The sequence below is a fragment of the Oncorhynchus mykiss genome, chromosome 16, assembly GCF_013265735.2.
Source record: "Oncorhynchus mykiss isolate Arlee chromosome 16, USDA_OmykA_1.1, whole genome shotgun sequence".
NCBI lineage: Eukaryota > Metazoa > Chordata > Actinopteri > Salmoniformes > Salmonidae > Oncorhynchus > Oncorhynchus mykiss.
The window spans coordinates 61,064,407-61,083,168 of NC_048580.1; the positions used below are offsets into that span (position 1 = coordinate 61,064,407).

Consider the following 18,762-nt stretch of genomic DNA (forward strand, 5'->3'; position numbering starts at 1 on the left):
ACTTCATATTATGGCAAGAACAGCTCAAATAAGCAAAGAGAAATGACAGTCCATCATTACTTTAAGACATGAAGGTCAGTCAATACGGAAAATGTCAAGAACTTTTAAAGTTTCTTTAAGTGCAGTCACAAAAACCATCAAGTGCTATGATGAAACTGGCTCTCATGACAACCACCATTGGAAAGGAAGGCCTAGAGTTACCTTTGCTGCAGAGGATAAGTTCATTTGAGTTACCAGGCTCAGAAATTGCAGCCCAAATAAATGCTTCACAGAGTTCAAGTAGCAGACACATCTCAACATCAACTGTTCAGAGGAGACTGCGTGAATCAGGCCTTCATGGTTGAATTGCTGCGTAGAAACCACTACTAAAGGACACCAATAAGAAGTAGAGACTTGCTTGGGTCAAGAAACACGTGCAATGGACATTAGACTGGTGGAAATCTGTCCTTTGGTCTGATGAGTCCAAATTTGAGATTTCTTGTTCCAACCGCCATGTCTTTGTGAGACGCAGAGTAGGTGAACGGATGATCTCCGCATGTGTGGTTCCCACCATGAAGCATGGAAGAGGAGGAGGTGTGATCGTGTAGGGGTGCTTTGCTGGTGACACTGTCAGTGATTTATTTCGAATTAAAGGCACACTTAAAAAGCATTCCAGGTGAAGCTGGTTGAGAGAATGAATGTGCAAAGCTGTCATCAATGCAAAGGGTGGCTACTTTGAAGAATTTAAAATCTAAAATATATTTTGATTTGTTTCACACTTTTATGCATACTACATGATTCCATGTGTTATGTTGTAGTGTTGATGTCTTCACTATTATTCCACAATGTAGAAAATAGTAAAAATAAAGAAAAACCCTTGAATGAGTAGGTATCCAAACTTTTGACTGGTACTCTATATACGGTATATAAACTCAGCAAAAAAAGAAACATCCTCTCACTGTCAACTGTGTTTATTTTCAGCAAACTTAACATGTGTAAATATTTGTATGAACATAACAAGATTCAACAACTGAGACATAAACTGAACAAGTTCCACAGACATGTGACTAACATAAATTTAATAGTGTGTCCCTGAACAAAATCAAAAGTAACTGTCAGTATCTGGTGTGGCCACCAGCTGCATTAAGCACTGCAGTGTATCTCCTCCTCATGGACTGCACCAGATTTGCCAGTTCTTGCTGTGAGGTGTTACCCCACTCTTCCACCAAGGCACCTGCAAGTTCCCAGACATTTCTGGGCCCTAGCCCTCACCCTCCGATCCAACAGGTCCCAGACGTGCTCAATGGGATTGAGATCCGGGCTCTTTGCTGGCCATGGCAGAACACTGACATTCCTGTCTTGCAGGAAATCACGTACAGAACGAGCAGTATGGCTGGTGGCATTGCCATGCTGGAGGGTCATGTCAGGATGAGCCTACAGGAAGGGTACCACATGAGGGAGGAAGATGTCTTCCCTGTAACTCACAGTGTTGAGATTGCCTGCAATAACAAGCTCAGTCCAATGATGCTGTGACACACCACCCCAGACCATGACGGTCCCTTCACCTCCAAATTGATCCCGCTCCAGAGTACAGGCCTCGGTGTAACGGTCATTCCTTCGACGATAAACGCGAATCCGATAATCACCCCTGGTGAGACAAAACCGCGACTCGTCAGTGAAGAGCACTTTTTGCCAGTCCTGTTTGATCCAGCAATTGTGGGTTTTTGCCCATAGGCGACGTTGTTGCCGGTGATGTCTGGTGGGGACCTGCCTTACAACAGGCCTACAAGCCCTCAGTCCAGCCTCTCTCAGGCTATTGCAGACAGTCTGAGCACTGATGGAGGGATTGTGCGTTCCTGGTGTAACTCGGGCAGTTGTTGTTGCCATCCTGTACCTGTCCCGCAGGCGTGATGTTCGGAGTAACCGATCCTGTGCAGGTGTTGTTACAAGTGGTCTGCCAAGGCGAGGACGATCAGCTGTCCGTCCTGTCTCCCTGTAGTGCTGTCTTAGGCGTATCACAGTGCGGACATTGCAATTTATTGCCCTGGCCACATCTACATTCCCCTTGCCTCCTTGTAGCATGCCTAAGGCACGTTCAAGCAGATGAGCAGGGACCCTGGGCATCTTTCTTTTGGTGTTTTTCAGAGTCAGTAGAAAGGCCTCTTTAGTGTCCTAAGTTTTCATATTTGTGACCTTAATTGCCTACAGTCTGTAAGCTGTTGGTGTCTTAACGACTGTTTACATTAATTGTTTATGGTTCATGGGAAACAGTGTTTAAACCCTTTACAATGAAGATCTCTGGATTTTTACGAATTATCATTGAAAGACACGGTCCTGAAAAAGGGACATTTATTTTTTTGCTGAGTGAGTGTGTGTGTGTGTGTATATATATATTTTTTGTTTGTTTGTTTGACATATCGATACCTGCAGTCAAATATCAATATAATATCATCCCAAAATAATATTCCCCCCCCCCCCCCCCCCCCCCCATCACTATAGAGAAGCAGGACCTCCAAGGTCTGAATGCTTAGTCACAATGCGCTGTATGGTTAGAGGAACTAATTTGGGATCAATCTGGGATAACTGTGATCACCTGCCCTACCAGCGGTGTTTTGCTTTGGCTCTAAAAGGACTCAGGAAGCCATTATGATAGCTTCTATTCAATAGAGGACTCATTAACGTGATCTTTCAAGATGTGAATTTCACTATAATTTTAGGTGCTTTTGCTAATAAAGATGACACCGCTTAACTTCCGTCTGTTAGCAGGGTTGGTTTGGTTACTTTCTAAATGTAATCCGCTACAGTTAAGTTACCTGTCCAAAATTGTAATCAGAGAAAACAGTAATCTAACTCCTGCATTTTCAATAAAGCTGTCTTTACAATGAGTGATGTCTGTCTGTGGTGAAAGAATAGATCATTCTTGGAAGACTGTAACTTCAGTCTGGAGTTCATTATCTATCTAATCACCAGAGTCTACTTTGATTTTCATTTTGATTTATCATTTTGTATTTCACATTTTTTCCACGTTGTGGCATTTTGATGACCACAAAAATGGTTGGATAATAATGATGATTTTGTGCGCTGTGCATATTTAAGTGAAGCTATTTGCATGGTTGATTGAGCCTGGGGACTAAGAGAGTGACACACACTGTAAAGGCCTAGATTCACTGGGTTGAAGAGATAGTCAACTATACAAATGGCTTTGTAGATAGTCACTGTGATAGAAAAGTGAACCGTTTTAAAAAACAAGGATCACCTCAAACTGAGCTTATGTTTTTTTCTCGTTCACTTTACAAACCTAACAAAGGATGACAGATAGGAAGGAGTCTGTAACACCACACCATGAGCTAACTCATTTACAAAGCATCCCTGATGTAACCTTGATCTCTGTCTTCCATGTAACCCTGTCTCTCTCTCTCTGTGTTTGTGTGCATGCCCGAGTGTGTGTGTGTGTGCACGCCCCTGCTTTTGTGTGTGTGGCTTATTCCGTGTCTGTTTTCACACAGCAGGGAGCACAAAACTGCAGCATCTGCCATCATCGTACATTGTCATGTGGGCCCACTTTACCCTTAAAAAAATAGCTTCAGCTGAATCTCTGCAAAAATAAGCTGTACTGAATTCCAAAGTTGAGGAATTAGGAACAACTCCCAAACACAGTTATGCCATATTCAGACTTAATAGCTATTGTAAAGAGGCTCTCATGAACTAACACCGGTTGTGGCAATTCATCAACACTGGCACTTCATGCAACCTAATACTCCATAACTTGTTCATCAATATAAATGTTTAGGCTATAAGAAGCCCATTTAGATATCACTGTCTCACTTTATTATTCATTTTACTATAAGACTAACATTTCCTTTATAGTTTGTGTTTTTGTATGAGCAAGCACGGCCATTACTGTTCTGTTTGTCCTTCTTTTACTCACTCCACTTGATGATTTTCATTGTGAAAATGCCTTGTAGGGCTGCACAATTAATCACATTTTAATCTAAATTTAAATATTATGATGTGCAATATCCACATCGGTTCACTTTTTTTTATGCCATGAATGTAACATTCAAATGAAATAAGTGTCCCCTGGGAAACTGACCAACACTTTGGATCCTAACCTGTCACAACAACCTCTACTAACTATACCTGTCTTAGTTGTCATGCCAAACGACACCAACCATAGAAATAAAATGAGTACTCCGATTCTATGATCCCCACAGTGTTTTGATCTAAATCGCAAGTACAATCGCAATAACAATATATGGTAAGTAAAAAATAATATATATTATTTGCCGATATCTTGCAGCCCTAATGCCTTGCTCTCGACAAGATTAATTAATCACACACCGTAGTGTATCTTATTCACACCATCAACATTTTCAGTAAGCATCTGAACTCTGGCTGAACTCAACTGTTTGAGTAATTGTGGCACTGCACACTGAGTAAAGTAACTGTACTGTTGGGGTGTTGACGGCCTTGAACTTTGGGGCCACAGACCATGTGATCCATTAAGGTTATGGCCTCTGATCAAAGACCGTGTGTGTTACCAGTAAAGCAGCTTGAGGCAATTATTACAGTACATCATCATATATAGTAGGCCTGTAATAGAAAAGTGAAGTGAGTTCAATACTTTTAAATATTGCAGATTTGTTTGTTTGCTTGTTTTGGTGTCTGTGTCTCAAATGACACTCAATTCCCTATATAGTGAAATACATTTGAGGCACAATATGGGGAATAGTGGTGAAATTGGAGATTTGCTTTGGAGATAACTTTGCTCCATATTTCAGAGAGTGAATCAGAGTGAGAAAGTAGTGTCAACATCGTCTGTGAAATAAAACCACACTACAATGAAACAGTACCATCTTGTTCTGACATGGGTGTCTCTGTTGAGGTTCTCATAATGGTTCCACTGTAATTTAGCCATTTAAATTAGGTAGAGGACGTTAATAGAAGAGGACTTGTAGGTAGAGAATGTTTATCCCTGTTTGGTAATAGCCTGAAGCAGAGTTGAAAAAAAAGGTGACAAGCCCTCTTCAAGTCTCTTTCTCTCTTGTCACTTTTAGATGGTTAATGTTCAGATTCTCTCTCCCACACCCTTTCTCCTTCTCTGTCTCCATCTGATCTATGCCCTATACTCATGATTGCATCACATCTATATTCCTGCCATTTTAAAATGCCCAGATCCCTGCAGCAGTTATACATTGAAGAAACCCCTACAGTTTTGTATGTGATCTGTTGCCATAACTACCGTAGCAGAGGAACTAAGCACTCGTTTCCCACAAACAGAACAGACACCCTGGCCCCTCGCCCCCCCCCCCCCTCCCATTGGGTCCCCTGACTGGGTCATTAGCATAATGACTCACACAGAACTCTCCTCCAAGGGCCACCATTTGTGGGCTCAACGGAGCCCTGTCATCGTCAAACATGTTTGTCTTATACTGAGGCTTTGTAGACATTACAGCTATGTTCTGCTGTTAAGTTACTCTGCTACTCGACTGACATACCATTTAGATGTATTAAAAGGTATTGTATTGAGGATAAAAACCTGGACTAATATAAGACATTTTCTCCATTCTCCACACTATACTGCCCTATCAAGCAAAAGAGTAGTAACTGCTCAGAGTGAAACTGAATAAAAATTACTTCAACGTTTTTTTTTTTATTGTCCAGCCAAATTAACTGTAAGCTGATCAGAGATGTGGTTGTCTTACTATCAGGTATTTATTTTTATTTATATTGACCGTGACCTTTGACCGTAGACGGCAGTTACTGCCTTCTTGCTTGGTACACCCACTGAATACGTTTCCATGAGGATTTTTTAAAACAAACTTGTGTTCATATATTTATATGTGGCTATCAGTGTCATAGTTTGACACTTGTATCAGCAAAGAACAGTAAATAATACCAAGGTAAACCGTAGACACTGCAGCACAGAGCTCAGTGAAACCAAGGTTTTCCTTGTGTAACGAGTGCGCTGGGAGTCGGGAAGCAAGTTCAGGGAGTGAATCATTTAATAAATGAACGAAACATAATACAAAACAAGAAACACAAACGATGCACAGACAGGAAACAGAAACAATGATGACTGGGTAAGAAACCAAAAGTAGTCAGGAGCGGACCAGCCACCTCTGCTATGGCGCGGGAACCTGTCGATCCAGCTGAGGTGCGGGAGCATGGCGACCTAGAGCGCAGGAGAGAGCATATGTGACAGTACCCCCTCCCCGGCGCAGCTGGCTCCAGCCGCAGGACGCCAACCACAGGGTCAATCTCAGGGATCAGAAACGGACTGGTAGCCTCCACTGAGGCGCAGAAACCTTATGAACCGGCTGAGGCATGAGAGCCTGATGAGCCGGTTCGTCAGGCATGGGAGCCTATCGATCCCACTGAGGTATGGAAACACGTCAAGCCAGCTGAGGCAGGGGAACCCGTCGAACCTACCAAGGCATGGGAATCCAACAAACTGGCTGAGGCCTTCCAGGTAGCTCCGGTTCTGACACCCGGACCCAACAGCACCGGCAAAAAACAAAAACAAAAAAACACTCTCTGATGCTTCCCTTTGGTGAGGCGTCATTCTGTAACGATGTGTGCTGAGAGCCGGGAAGCAAGTTTAGGGAGTGAGTGTTTTAATAAATGAATGAAACATAATTCAAAACAAGAAACACGATCAACACACAGACAGGAAACTGAAACAGAAACAATGACGCCTGGGTAAGGAACATAAGGGAGTGACATACAGTTGAAGTCGGAAGTTTACATACACCTTAGCCAAATACATTTAAACTCAGTTTTTCACAATTCCTGACATTTAATCCTAGTAAAAATCCCCCGTCTTAATTCAGTTAGGATCACCACTTTATTTTAAGAATGTTAAATGTCAGAATGATAGTAGAGAGAATTATTTATTTAAGCTTTTATTTCTTTCATCACATTCCCAGTGGGTCAGAAGATTACATACACTCAATTAGTATTTGGAAGCATTGCCTTTAAATTGTTTAACTTGGGTCAAACGTTTTGGTTAGCCTTCCACAAGCTTCCCACAATAAGTTGGGTGAATTTTGTCCCATTCCCCCTGACAGAGCTGGTGTAACTGAGTCAGGTTTGTAAGCCTCCTTGCTCGCACACGCTTTTTCAGTTTTGCCCACAAATTTTCTATAGGATTGAGGTCAGGGCTTTGTGATGGCCACTCCAATACCTTGACTTTGTTGATCTTAAGCCATTTTGCCACAACTTTGGAAGTATGCTTGGCGTCATTGTCCATTTTTAAAACCGATTTGCGACCAAGCTTTGACTTCCTGACTGATGTCTTGAGATGTTGCTTCAATATATCCACATCATTTTCCTACCTCATGATGCCATTTTGTGAAGTGCACCAGTCCCTCCTGCAGCAAAGCACCCCCACCACATGATGCTGCCACCCCCATGCTTCACATTTGGGATGGTGTTCTTCGGCTTGCAAGCCTCTCCCTTTTTCCTCCAAACATAACAATGGTCATTATGGCCAAACAGTTCTATTTTTGTTTCATCAGACCAGAGGACATTTCTCCAAAAAGTACAATCTTTGTCCCCATGTGCAGTTGCAAACCGTAGTCTGGCTTTTTTATGGTGGTTTTGGAGCAGTGGCTTCTTCCTTGCTGAGCGGCCTTTCAGGTAATGTCGATGTAGTACTCGTTTTACTGTGGATATAGATACTTTGGACCTGTTTCCTCCAGCATCTTCTCAAGGTCCTTTGCTGTTGTTCTGAGATTTATTTGCACTTTTTGCAGCAAAGTACATTCATCTCTAGGACACAGAATGCGTCTCCTTCCTGAGCGGTGTGACGGCTGTGTGGTCCCATGGTGTTTATACTTGCGTACTATTGTTTGTACAGAAGAACGTGGTACCTTCAGGCATTTCGAAATTGCTCCCAAGGATGAAACAGACTTCTAAAACCATGACATAATTTTCTGGAATTGTCCAAGCTCTTTATAGGCACAGTCAACTTAGTGTATGTAAACTTCTGACCCACTGGAATTGTGATACAGTGAATTATAAGTGAAATAATCTGTCTGTAAACAATTGTTGGAAAAATGACTTGTGTCATGCACAAAGTAGATGTCCTAACCGACTTGTCAAAACTACAGTTTGTTAACAAAAAATTAGAGGAGTGGTTGAAAAATGAGTTTTAATGACTCCATCCTAAGTGTATGTAAACTTTTGACTTCAACTGTATATAGGGCAGGTAATCAAGGAGGTGATGGAGTCCAGGTGAGTGTCATAATGCGCTGATGCGCATAACGATGGTGACAGTTGTGCGCCATAAGGAGCAGCCTGGTGACCTAGAGGCCGGAGAGGGAGCACATGTGATTCCTTGTTTTCACTGTAACTTTTTGCAGTTACTGCAAACATGAACCCCCATTTTCTCCATAACACAACACAATGGAGGCAGAATATTTGTCCACATGATAAAGCATGTATTTAATGTATAAAAAATGTAAAATTTCTGCCAGCAGTACTCTGTATAATTTTAAGGGCATTGGTTGAATTTATGCTGCTGCAAGAACACATTGTTGGCACACAGTTCAATTCAGCACGGAAGATTTATGCAAATAAAATATATGATGGAGGAGCTTTTACCCCTACTACTTAGCAGCAGAATATGTGCTTTTACCCCTACTACTTAGCAGCAGAATATGTGCTTTTACCCCTACTACTTAGCAGCAGAATATGTGCTTTTACCCCTACTACTTAGCAGCAGAATATGTGCTTTTACCCCTACTACTTAGCAGCAGAATATGTGCTTTTACCCCTACTACTTAGCAGCAGAATATGTGCTTTTACCCCTACTACTTAGCAGCAGAATATGTGCTTTTACCCCTACTACTTAGCAGCAGAATATGTGCTTTTACCCCTACTACTTAGCAGCAGAATATGTGCTTTTACCCCTACTACTTAGCAGCAGAATATGTGCTTTTACCCCTACTACTTAGCAGCAGAATATGTGCTTTTACCCCTACTACTTAGCAGCAGAATATGTGCTTTTACCCCTACTACTTAGCAGCAGAATATGTGCTTTGTGTGTGGGGTCTATATTTAGAGACAGTGTAATTAACTTAACATTGCATTAAAATCAGGATTGTTTAATAATGAATTGCCTATTAAAATGCCTACATTCTTAAGGGAGGGGAGCCTGTTTACAGTTCGGTGAGCTGTGTTGTTTAGATGTTTGCACAAAACAGCTTGTTAAAAAAGCTGTGATCACCGCTCAGCGACAAACCAAAACACATGACATTGATGGGGAGGGATGCACCTATCTCATCCTCAGGCTGGGTACCTGTCTACCTGATGCTTCTGTATACGGGAAAGGGATATAGTGATGATGAACAGAGCTTTGTGTAATTTGAGCTTTGAGAAATCTCCTTTCACTGAAAAATAAACAATTGATCACAAAAAAAACGATGTCACAACTTTACCTTGACAACATGTTGGCTACAGCAGAAACAGAGATAACTTCATGAATGTAACATTGTTGACCCTTTACTTTCTCCTCAGTGATCTGCAACTTCCGGAGCTCAGTATGTCAGGCCCTGGTTCTGGAGATAGGAGAGACTGTGCAGATCCTGGAGAAGACTGAAGGTAAGAGCTGCTGAGTGACCCTTTATAGAGAATACTAGTGAGTAACATTGTAAAGTTTAACCACTTTACCTTAATCTAAAGACAGCACTTCAAGTTCAAAGTGTGTGTACGTGTATTATGGGTAATAGTTATAGTCCTTGTTCAGCTGGTTGATATGTATCTTTAATCTGTCTTTAGGCTGGTACAGAGGGTTTTCCACCAAGAAGCCTTCCATCAAGGTAAACATATCAATCAATCAATCATATTCTCTTCATTATGCAGAGGGGTCCTTTTAGACCAGGCAGCTATCAGACATTGTTTGTTTGAGGCTATTTATTTACAGCAACTTGATTCCTAATGAAAACCTCCCTACCAGCACAACAACGCTAAGAAAAGTAAGCATGTTTGGGTGCAGAAATGAATATGTGTTGTTAGGTGCAATCAAGCATATTTCGTCTCTCTTTCCTCTATGCAGCAAAGAATACAATACACATTTAGATTTCTGGAGGCGTTGTATTGGACGAGTAGTGGTTAAAACGTACAATAAGACTTACACAATTTATTTTCTCAGTTCACCACCTTACAGAGCCACCCACATATACTATTAGTTTACTACAGAGCAAGGGCTCGATTTTTGTCTGGTGTTATGCGGTACCAGTGTCAAATGCAGGCAGGTTAGTTTGCAATTTGTCATGTAAAAACTGTCGCACTGACATATTCCAACCCTAACGCCAGGTTCGGCAATTTACCTGTCTTACAGTATATCAGTTCCTGAAAAACGGATATACTGTTCCTATATAGTGTATCCTTAAAAACATGATCCAAAGTGCTAATGTCAGGCAGCACTGATGTGGATATTTAAGACCAACCAAAAACTGGTTTTAGCGGTAACGCAGTTGGTTATGACAATGAATTTGGACATCGGAAACACAGCCTATCCAACCGTGACGCACACTGCCCATATGCGTGTAGTGCTTTTGGTGCCTGTATGCTTCTTATTTAGAAACCCATTTCGTTTGATTTGATTAAAAAGCAAGCATAGCCTCCTGTCTTCTCAATGAAGTTTTTTTTTGTCTGCCCAATGCAAGTAGTCAAGTAGTCAAGACTGTCGATAAAGGATGGGGTTGGCTCCTGAGACCGCTTGGAAATACATCTTAATCCCCAAAGCTTTATTAAAATATCAAGTTTGAGAGGAGTAAAACAGTGAGCTGACATTCCCTTTTTATCTATGTATTGTAGGCAGGCCAACATTATTTTAGCCATGCAGGTCCCGTTTTGGACGTGCGTAAAACCAGCTCCATGATGTAGGCTATGTGTCTATGCCCATCATGAAACAAAAGATGAGAACCTCGGTGAATGCCGGTGAACCTGGTAATTAGAAGTTATTTGTAATCTGTCAAAATAGCTTGTTTTCTGTTTCATATGTTCAAAACCCAAGCCCTCCCTTAGACCTACTAGAACAAAGGCTGGTTCATCAGCAACACGTGTCTTTTAGATCCTGGCAACTATGATATCATGAGATTTTACATGCATTTCTTGTTGTTGTTGTTAATAAAAAACACAGCTTGTTTTTTGTTTAATTTTATTACAACCAAACTTATTAGAATGATTCACCTTCCTGATTTTATGGTGACAATGTCCGTGGCGCACTTGCAATGCAACTCTTGGAGTGTGTGAATGCGATCTGATGTGTAAAATGGTTCCGATTATGTTCAGAAAACAGGCCTATTTGTGAGCAGTATAACGGGGAGTTGGCATTCTCCCTTTGTTTATATTGGATCTTTGTCCAGCTACTGTGAAAAGTTTGGATGTGCGTAAAACCCTCCATAGTCTGCGTTGTTTTAATGTTATATGCCCAAGGGGAGAAATTATGGTGCCTGTGAGTTAGACATAGCCTATTTAAAACAAGTTGTTTTGTTTAGAATTTTATAAGAATTATTCATTATCTTTTTAGGCCTCATCAATAATTCATGTAATTTTGCTTATTGACAATGTTTGGCTGGTCCATGCTCAGCAATAATGCAATTTACAATAGGTCTAGGTGCCTCGTAAGGATCCGGAGAAGGCGAGTGGGAAAGCTGCCGTTACCGTCAATATTACTCGGCAACGTACAATCATTGGACAATAAATTAGACGAGGTACGATCACGAATATCCTACCAACAGGACATCAAAAACTGTAACATCTTATGTTTCACAGAATCGTGGCTGAATGATGACATGAATAATAAGCCAGCAGGATATAAGCTGCACCAGCTAGGTAGATCAGCACACAGACCGTGCATATTTGTAAACAACAGCTGGTGCACATAATCTGAGGAAGTCTCTAGATTTTGCTCTCCTGAAGTGGAGTATCTTATGATAAACTGTAGACCTCACTATTTGCCAAGAGAGATTTCATCTATAATTTTTATGGCTGTTTACTTACCACCACAGATGGACGCTGGCACTAAGACCACAAACAGGAAACCGCTCACCCAGAGGCGGAGCTCCTAGTGGCCGGGGACTGTAATGCAGGGAAACTAAAATCAGTTTGACCCATTTTCTATCAACAAGTTAAATGCGCAAGCAGAGGAAAACCAATTCTAGATCACCTGTGCTTCACACACAGAGATGCGTACAAAGCTCTCCCCCACTCCCCCACCCTCCATTTGGTAAATCTGACCACAATTCTATACTCCTGATTCCTGCTTACAAGCTAAAATTAAAGCAGGAAGCACTAATGACTCGGTCAATAAAAAGTGGTCAGATGAAGCAGATGCTAAACTACAGGACTGCTTTGCTATCACAGACTGGCACATGTTCCGGGATTCTTCCGATGGCATTGAGGAGTACACCACATCAGTCACTGGTTTATCAATAAGTGCATCGAGGACATCGTCCCCACAGTGACTGTACATACTTACCCCAAATAGAAGCCATGAATTACAGGCAACATTCGCACTGAGCTAAAGGGTAGAGCTGCTGTTTTCAAGGAGCGGGACTCTAACCCGGAAGCATAAGAAATCCTGCTATACCCTCAGATGAACCATCAAACAGGCAAAGCGCCAATGAGCCTACCAGACGAGCTAAATCACTTCTATGCTCGCTTCGAGGCAAGCAACATTGAGGCATGCATGAGAGCATCAGCTGTTCCGGATAACTGTGTGATCACGCTCTCTGTAGCCGACGTGAGTAAGACCTTTAAACAGGTCAACATTCACAAGGCCGTGGGGCCAGACAGAATACCAGGACGTGTGCTCCGGGCATGTGCTGACCAACTGGCAGGTGTCTTCACTGACATTTTCAACATGTCCCTGATTGAGATTGTAATATCAACATGTTTCAAGCAGACCACCATAGGTCCCTGTGCCCAAGAACACTAAGGCAACCTGCCTAAATGACTACAGACCTGCCGCACTCACATCCGTAGCCATGAATTGCTTTGAAAGGCTGGTAATGGGTCACATCAACACCATTATCCAAGAAACCCTAGACCTGCTCCAATTTGCATACCGCCCAAACAGATCCACAGATGATGGAATCTCTATTGCACTCCACACTGCCCTTTCCCACCTGGACAAAAGGAACACATATGTGAGAATGCTATTCATTGACTACAGCTCAGCGTTCGACACCATAGTACCCTAAAAGCTCATCACTAAGCTAAGGACCCTGGGACTAAACACCTCCCTCTGCAACTGGATTCCCTCCTGTACTCCCTGTTCACCCACGACTGCGTGGCCAGGTACGACTCCAGCACCATCATTAAGTTTGCAGACGACACAACAGTGGTAGGCCTGATTATCGACAACAACGAGACAGCCTATAGGGAGGAGGTCAGAGACCTGGCCCGGTGGTACCAGAATAACAACCTATCCCTCAACGTAACCAAGACTAAGGAGATGATTGTGGACTACAGGAAAAGGAGGACCGAGCACGCCCCCATTCTCATCAACGGGGCTGTAGTGGAGCAGGTTGAGAGCTTCATGTTCTTTGGTGTCCACATCACCAACAACCTAGAAAGGTCCAAACACACCAAGACAGTCATAAAGAGGGCACGACAAAGCCTTTTCCCCCACAGGAAACTAAAAAGATTTGGCATGGGTCCTCAGATCCTCAAAACATCGAGAGCAACCTGACAACATCGAGTGCATCCTGACTGGTTGCATCACTACCTGGTACGGCAACTGCTCGGCCTCCAACCGCAAGGCACTACAGAGGGTAGTGCGTACGGCCCAGTACATCACTAGGACTAAGCTGCCTACCATCCAGGACCTCTACACCAGGCGGTGTCAGAGGAAGGCCCTAAAAATTGTCAAAGACCCCACCCCAGTCATGGACTGTTCTCGCCAAGTCTAGGACCAAAAGGCTTCTCAACAGATTTTACCCCCAAGCCATAAGACTCCTGAACAGGTAATCAAATGGCTACCCAGACTATTTGCATTGCCCCCCCCAACCTCTCTTTACACCGCTGCTACACTCTGTTTACCATATATGCATAGTCAATTTAACTATACATTCATGTACATACTACCTCAATTAGCCCGACTAACCGGTGCCCCCGCACATTGGCTACTTGGACTATCTGCATTGTGTCCCACCAGCCGACAACCCCTCTTTTACGCTACTGCTACTTTCTGTTTACCATATATGCACAGTCACTTTAACCATACCTACATGTACAGTTGAAGTCAGAAGTTTACATACACCTTAGCCAAATATATTTAAAATCAGTTTTTCACAATTTAATCCTAGTAAACATTCCCTGTCTTAGATCAGTTAGGATCACCACTTTATTTTAAGAATGTGAAATGTCAGAATAATAGTAGAGAGAATTATTTATTTCAGCTTTCCCAGTGGGTCAGAAGTTTACATTCACTCAATAAGTATTTGATAGCATTGCCTTTAAATTGTTTAACTTGGGTCAAACGTTTTGGGTAGCCTCTCACAAGCTTCCCACAATAAGTTGGGTGAATTTTGGCCCATTTCTCCTGACAGAGCTGGTGTAACTGAGTCAGGTTTGTAGGTCTCCTTGCTCGCACACGCTTTTTCTGTTCTGCCCACACATTTTCTATAGGATTGAGGTAATGGCTTTGTGATGGCCACTCCAATACCTTGACTTTGTTGTCCTTAAGCCATTTTGCCACAACTTTGGAAGTATGCTTGGGGTCATTGTCTATTTGGAAGACCTATTCGCGACCAAGCTTTAACTTCCTGACTGATGTCTTGAGATGTTGCTTCAATATATTCACATAATTTCCCTATCTCATTATGCCATCTATTTTGTGAAGTGCTCCAGTCCCTCCTGCAGCAAAGCATCCCCTCATCATGATGCTGCCATCCCCGTTCTTCATGGTTGGGATGGTGTTCTTTGGCTTGCAAGCCTCCCTCTTTTTCCTTCAAACACAACAATGGTCATTATGGCCAAACAGTTCAATTTTTGCTTCATCAGACCAGAGGACATTTCTCCAAAAAGTACGATCTTTGCCCCCATGTGCAGTTGCAAACCGTAGTCTGGCTTTTATATGGCAGTTTTGGAGCAGTGCCTTCTTCCTTGTTGAGCAGCCTTTCAGGTTATGTCGATATACTGTAGGACTCGTTTTACTGTGGATATAGATACTTTTGTACCTGTTTCCTCCAGCATCTTCACAAGGTCCTTTGCTGTTGTTCTGGGATTGATTTGCACTTTTCGCACCAAAGTACGTTAATCTCTAGGAGACAGAACGTGTTTCCTTCCTGAGCAGTATGACGGCTGCGTGGTCCCATGGTGTTTGCTCCCAAGGAAGAACCAGACCATTTTTCCTGATGTCTTGGCTGATTTCTTTTTATTTTCCCATGATGTCAAGCAAAGAGGAACTGAGTTTGAAGGTAGACCTTGAAATACATCCACATGTACACCTCCAATTGACTCAAATGATGTCAATTAGCCTATCAGAAGCTTCTAAAGCCATTACATCATTTTCTGGAATTTTCCAAGCTGTTTAAAGGCACAGTCAACTTAGTGTATGTAGACTTCTGACCCACTGGAATTGTGATACAGTGAATTACAAGTGAAATAATCTGTCTGAAAACAATTGTTGGATAAATTACTTGTGTCATGCACAAAGTAAATGTTCTAACCGACTTGCCAAAACTATAGTTTGTTAGCAAGAAATTTGTGGAGTGTATGTAAACTTCCGACTTCAACTGTACATACTACCTCAATTAGCCCGACTAACCGGTGCCGGTATATAACCTCACTACTGTTATAGCCTCACTACTATATATAGCCTCGCTTCTGTTATTTTTCACTGTGTTTTTACTTTTGTTTTTTATTTCCTTAGTTATCTATTGTTCACCAAATACCTATTTTCTACTTAAAAATTGTACTGTTGGTTAGGGCTTGTAAGTCAGCATTTCACTGTTGTATTCGGCGCACGTGACAAATATGTGAGGAGCCAAGCCTTGACACACCCACAACCCAGCCCTTTTGCGTCAATGCCATCAAGTGCGCAGGTAATTGTGATAGTGAAAATAGCGAAAATATTTCTGACACACCCCGCTACCTCCTGCATTTAGATGTACCATTGCATTAGGTTGTTAAAATACAGCCACAAGTGTTTCACCGCTCATACAAAGAGGCCTATTTTGTGGCATCAAGTGTACTTTTCACCATTCATCTCTCTTCCAATGAGATGAGTATAGGGTTGTTAAATTCCTGGAATTTAAATTTCCTGGTTTTCCCCGAAATCCCAGTTGGATGGTTCCCTGAATCAGGATGGAATATGCATGAAACCCAGAGTCCTACAACCAAGATTTCTGGAAAACCAGGGAATTTATTGAAAATTCCAAGAATTTTGCCACCCTACATGAGTGTAACAGGAGAATATGTTGGAGCATCTACGATAAAAGCCTGCAGCAGTTTGTGTTTAGCTGGGAGATGAGAGTTAGAGGGGAGGAGGATGTGGTCTCCTGCCATCCCACCCAGAGAGCCTGCTCAGCTGTTGTTCTGACATGCAGCTCCATGTAAACTGGCACACTTCTCCAGATTGAGCTCGATTAACACAAGGCCTAGATAGGTACAGTAAAAAGACAATACTCTTACAGCTGCTAAAATAATCCTATATTTTAATAGCAATGTTTTGATTACTAAGTGTTTCTTTGTCAGGCTGACCACATTACTTTCAAAATCAAAGAGCATTCAAAGAGTGTGCAGGTATTCATCTTATTTTTTCTATGGTATCATTACATTTTACATTAACATTTTAGTTATTTAGAACTGTAGTTCCCAACCGGGGGTACAAGGACCCCTGGGTGTACTTCGCCTATCCACAGGAGGTACAGTACTTAAGAAGACCCTTGAGACCATAGACCTACTGGTAAAATGCACAGGAGGGGGTACTTCAGGAATACGCCAGTCAGAGCAAAATTCAGTTTGTGCTACAGTAACCAAAAAATGCTGGGATCCACTGATTTAGCAGACGCTCTTATCCAGAGTGACTTACAGTTAGTGCATTCATCTTAAGATAGTTAGGTGAGACAACCACATATCACAGTCGTAGTAATACATGTTTTCCTCAAATAAGTTATCAGCAAAGTCAGTGCTAGTAGGAATAGTCAAGTGCAAGTTTATTTGTTATTTTTTGGGGGTAGGGATAAGACTGAGTTTTCTTATTTAAGATACTCGTTGAAGAGGTTTGGTTTCAGACATTTTCAGAAGATGGGCAGGGACTTTGTTCGCCTAGCATCAGGGGGAAGCTGTTTCTATCATTGGGGTGCCTGGACAGAGAAGAACTTTGACTGGGCTGAGTGGGAGCTGACCTCCCATTGGGGTGGGACAGCCAAGAGACCAAAGGTGGTACTGTTCCTTCCTGCAGCTGTGGAAGTTTATTGGATGTGTGTACCTTGCGTACACTATGTTTGAACTAAATATGTACAGTACCTCCAAGCAATGCACCACCATGGCTTCTGCCATCGATCAATATTCTGCACTGCAGTGAGTTATTATGAAATATTACTGACACATCCTCTTCCGATCCAATCGATTGTTTAGTAAACCATGTCTATTACCGTACCCGTTCCTCCGGCTTCATATTCCAAATCAAAATGTCTGACATCTGATACCAGTCACTCAGTCAGTATCTTAATAAGCTGGGAAACCAGTGATGCCTTAGCCTGGCCCCAGTCCCCGATCTGTATGTGGTCTACAATGTCATGACAGTGCTGGACAGAGGGATAAAGCACTGATCTACAGATCTGGGACCAGGCTACAGATACCTCTTTTGTCTCATCATTCTTTGAAACCGACCTGAAGTCAAAAGTCAGTACGATCTAGCGTTATGCCAGATAACATACTGTTCCAGAAAGACACACAAAAACTTCTAACAATCCTGGCAGATCTCTCAAGGTCTTATGTGATGCTAATGCCCGTCCTGCTTTCACTACTTTCATGAGCTATTTACAGTCCCCCACCAACACGCCTCCATTTTGTTATGTACTCTTCCTCCCACGCTCCCTCGCTCATACTCTCCCTGAGCTGCCACAATCAGCTGTGCATACTGTGGCCAATTCATCACATCTGTCAGATTATAGCAAAAAGAGGAACTGCACGGGTGGCAGTTTGCACTGTTCTGTCCTCCCCAACTCAGCTACAATTGGGCTGGCACTTCTGCATATGCAGCTTGTGTGTGTGTGTGTGTTTGTGTGTGTGCATGCGTGCTAGTGTATGTGTGTGTGTCAGAGAGAGTTAGAGCAGTATTAAAATAGCCACAATCTAAGAGTAGCTTGTTGCTACAGTAGTCTTTCTCTGTCAACACAGCTCTAGTCCTCTAACAACTGCTCCACATTACAGTTGACCAAAGCATAACAAGTACAACACAGGACACACATGCAACATGTGGGACATACTGTTTACATGCATGTAGAAGACTATGGTCTTCAGTTGCAGGACCTTGCTACTCTCTTTTTAACACTTTTGCCCTATCCATCCAGCAGGGTATATTCCCAGCCAGCTATGTCCACCTGAAGAAATCCACAGTCAGCAACAGAGGGTGAGTCTCTTCCTGTTAAGTCATAAGACCACTGTGATAGATGAGATAAGTGGAACAGGAGCATTGGTTCATGGAAGTCAAAGGAAGCGTTGTCTTTCCCACAACATACTGTCATGCTGCCATTGGGTCAGATTCAATGATGGGTGGTGTGTGCATGTCTTGCCCATTTCTGTGGCCTCATTTCCCTC

General features: G+C 42.4%; 1 protein-coding gene across 1 annotated transcript in view; it reads left to right on the plus strand.

Annotated features, from left to right (window-relative positions):
* The window catches only part of LOC110492492 (dedicator of cytokinesis protein 3), a 103,808-nt gene that overhangs the window by 17,278 nt on the left and 67,768 nt on the right, over positions 1 to 18,762 (plus strand). Inside the window, 3 exon segments of the mRNA XM_036947493.1 lie at positions 9,502 to 9,585; positions 9,763 to 9,803; positions 18,519 to 18,574. Of these exon segments, the coding sequence (XP_036803388.1) occupies positions 9,502 to 9,585; positions 9,763 to 9,803; positions 18,519 to 18,574 (181 nt within the window).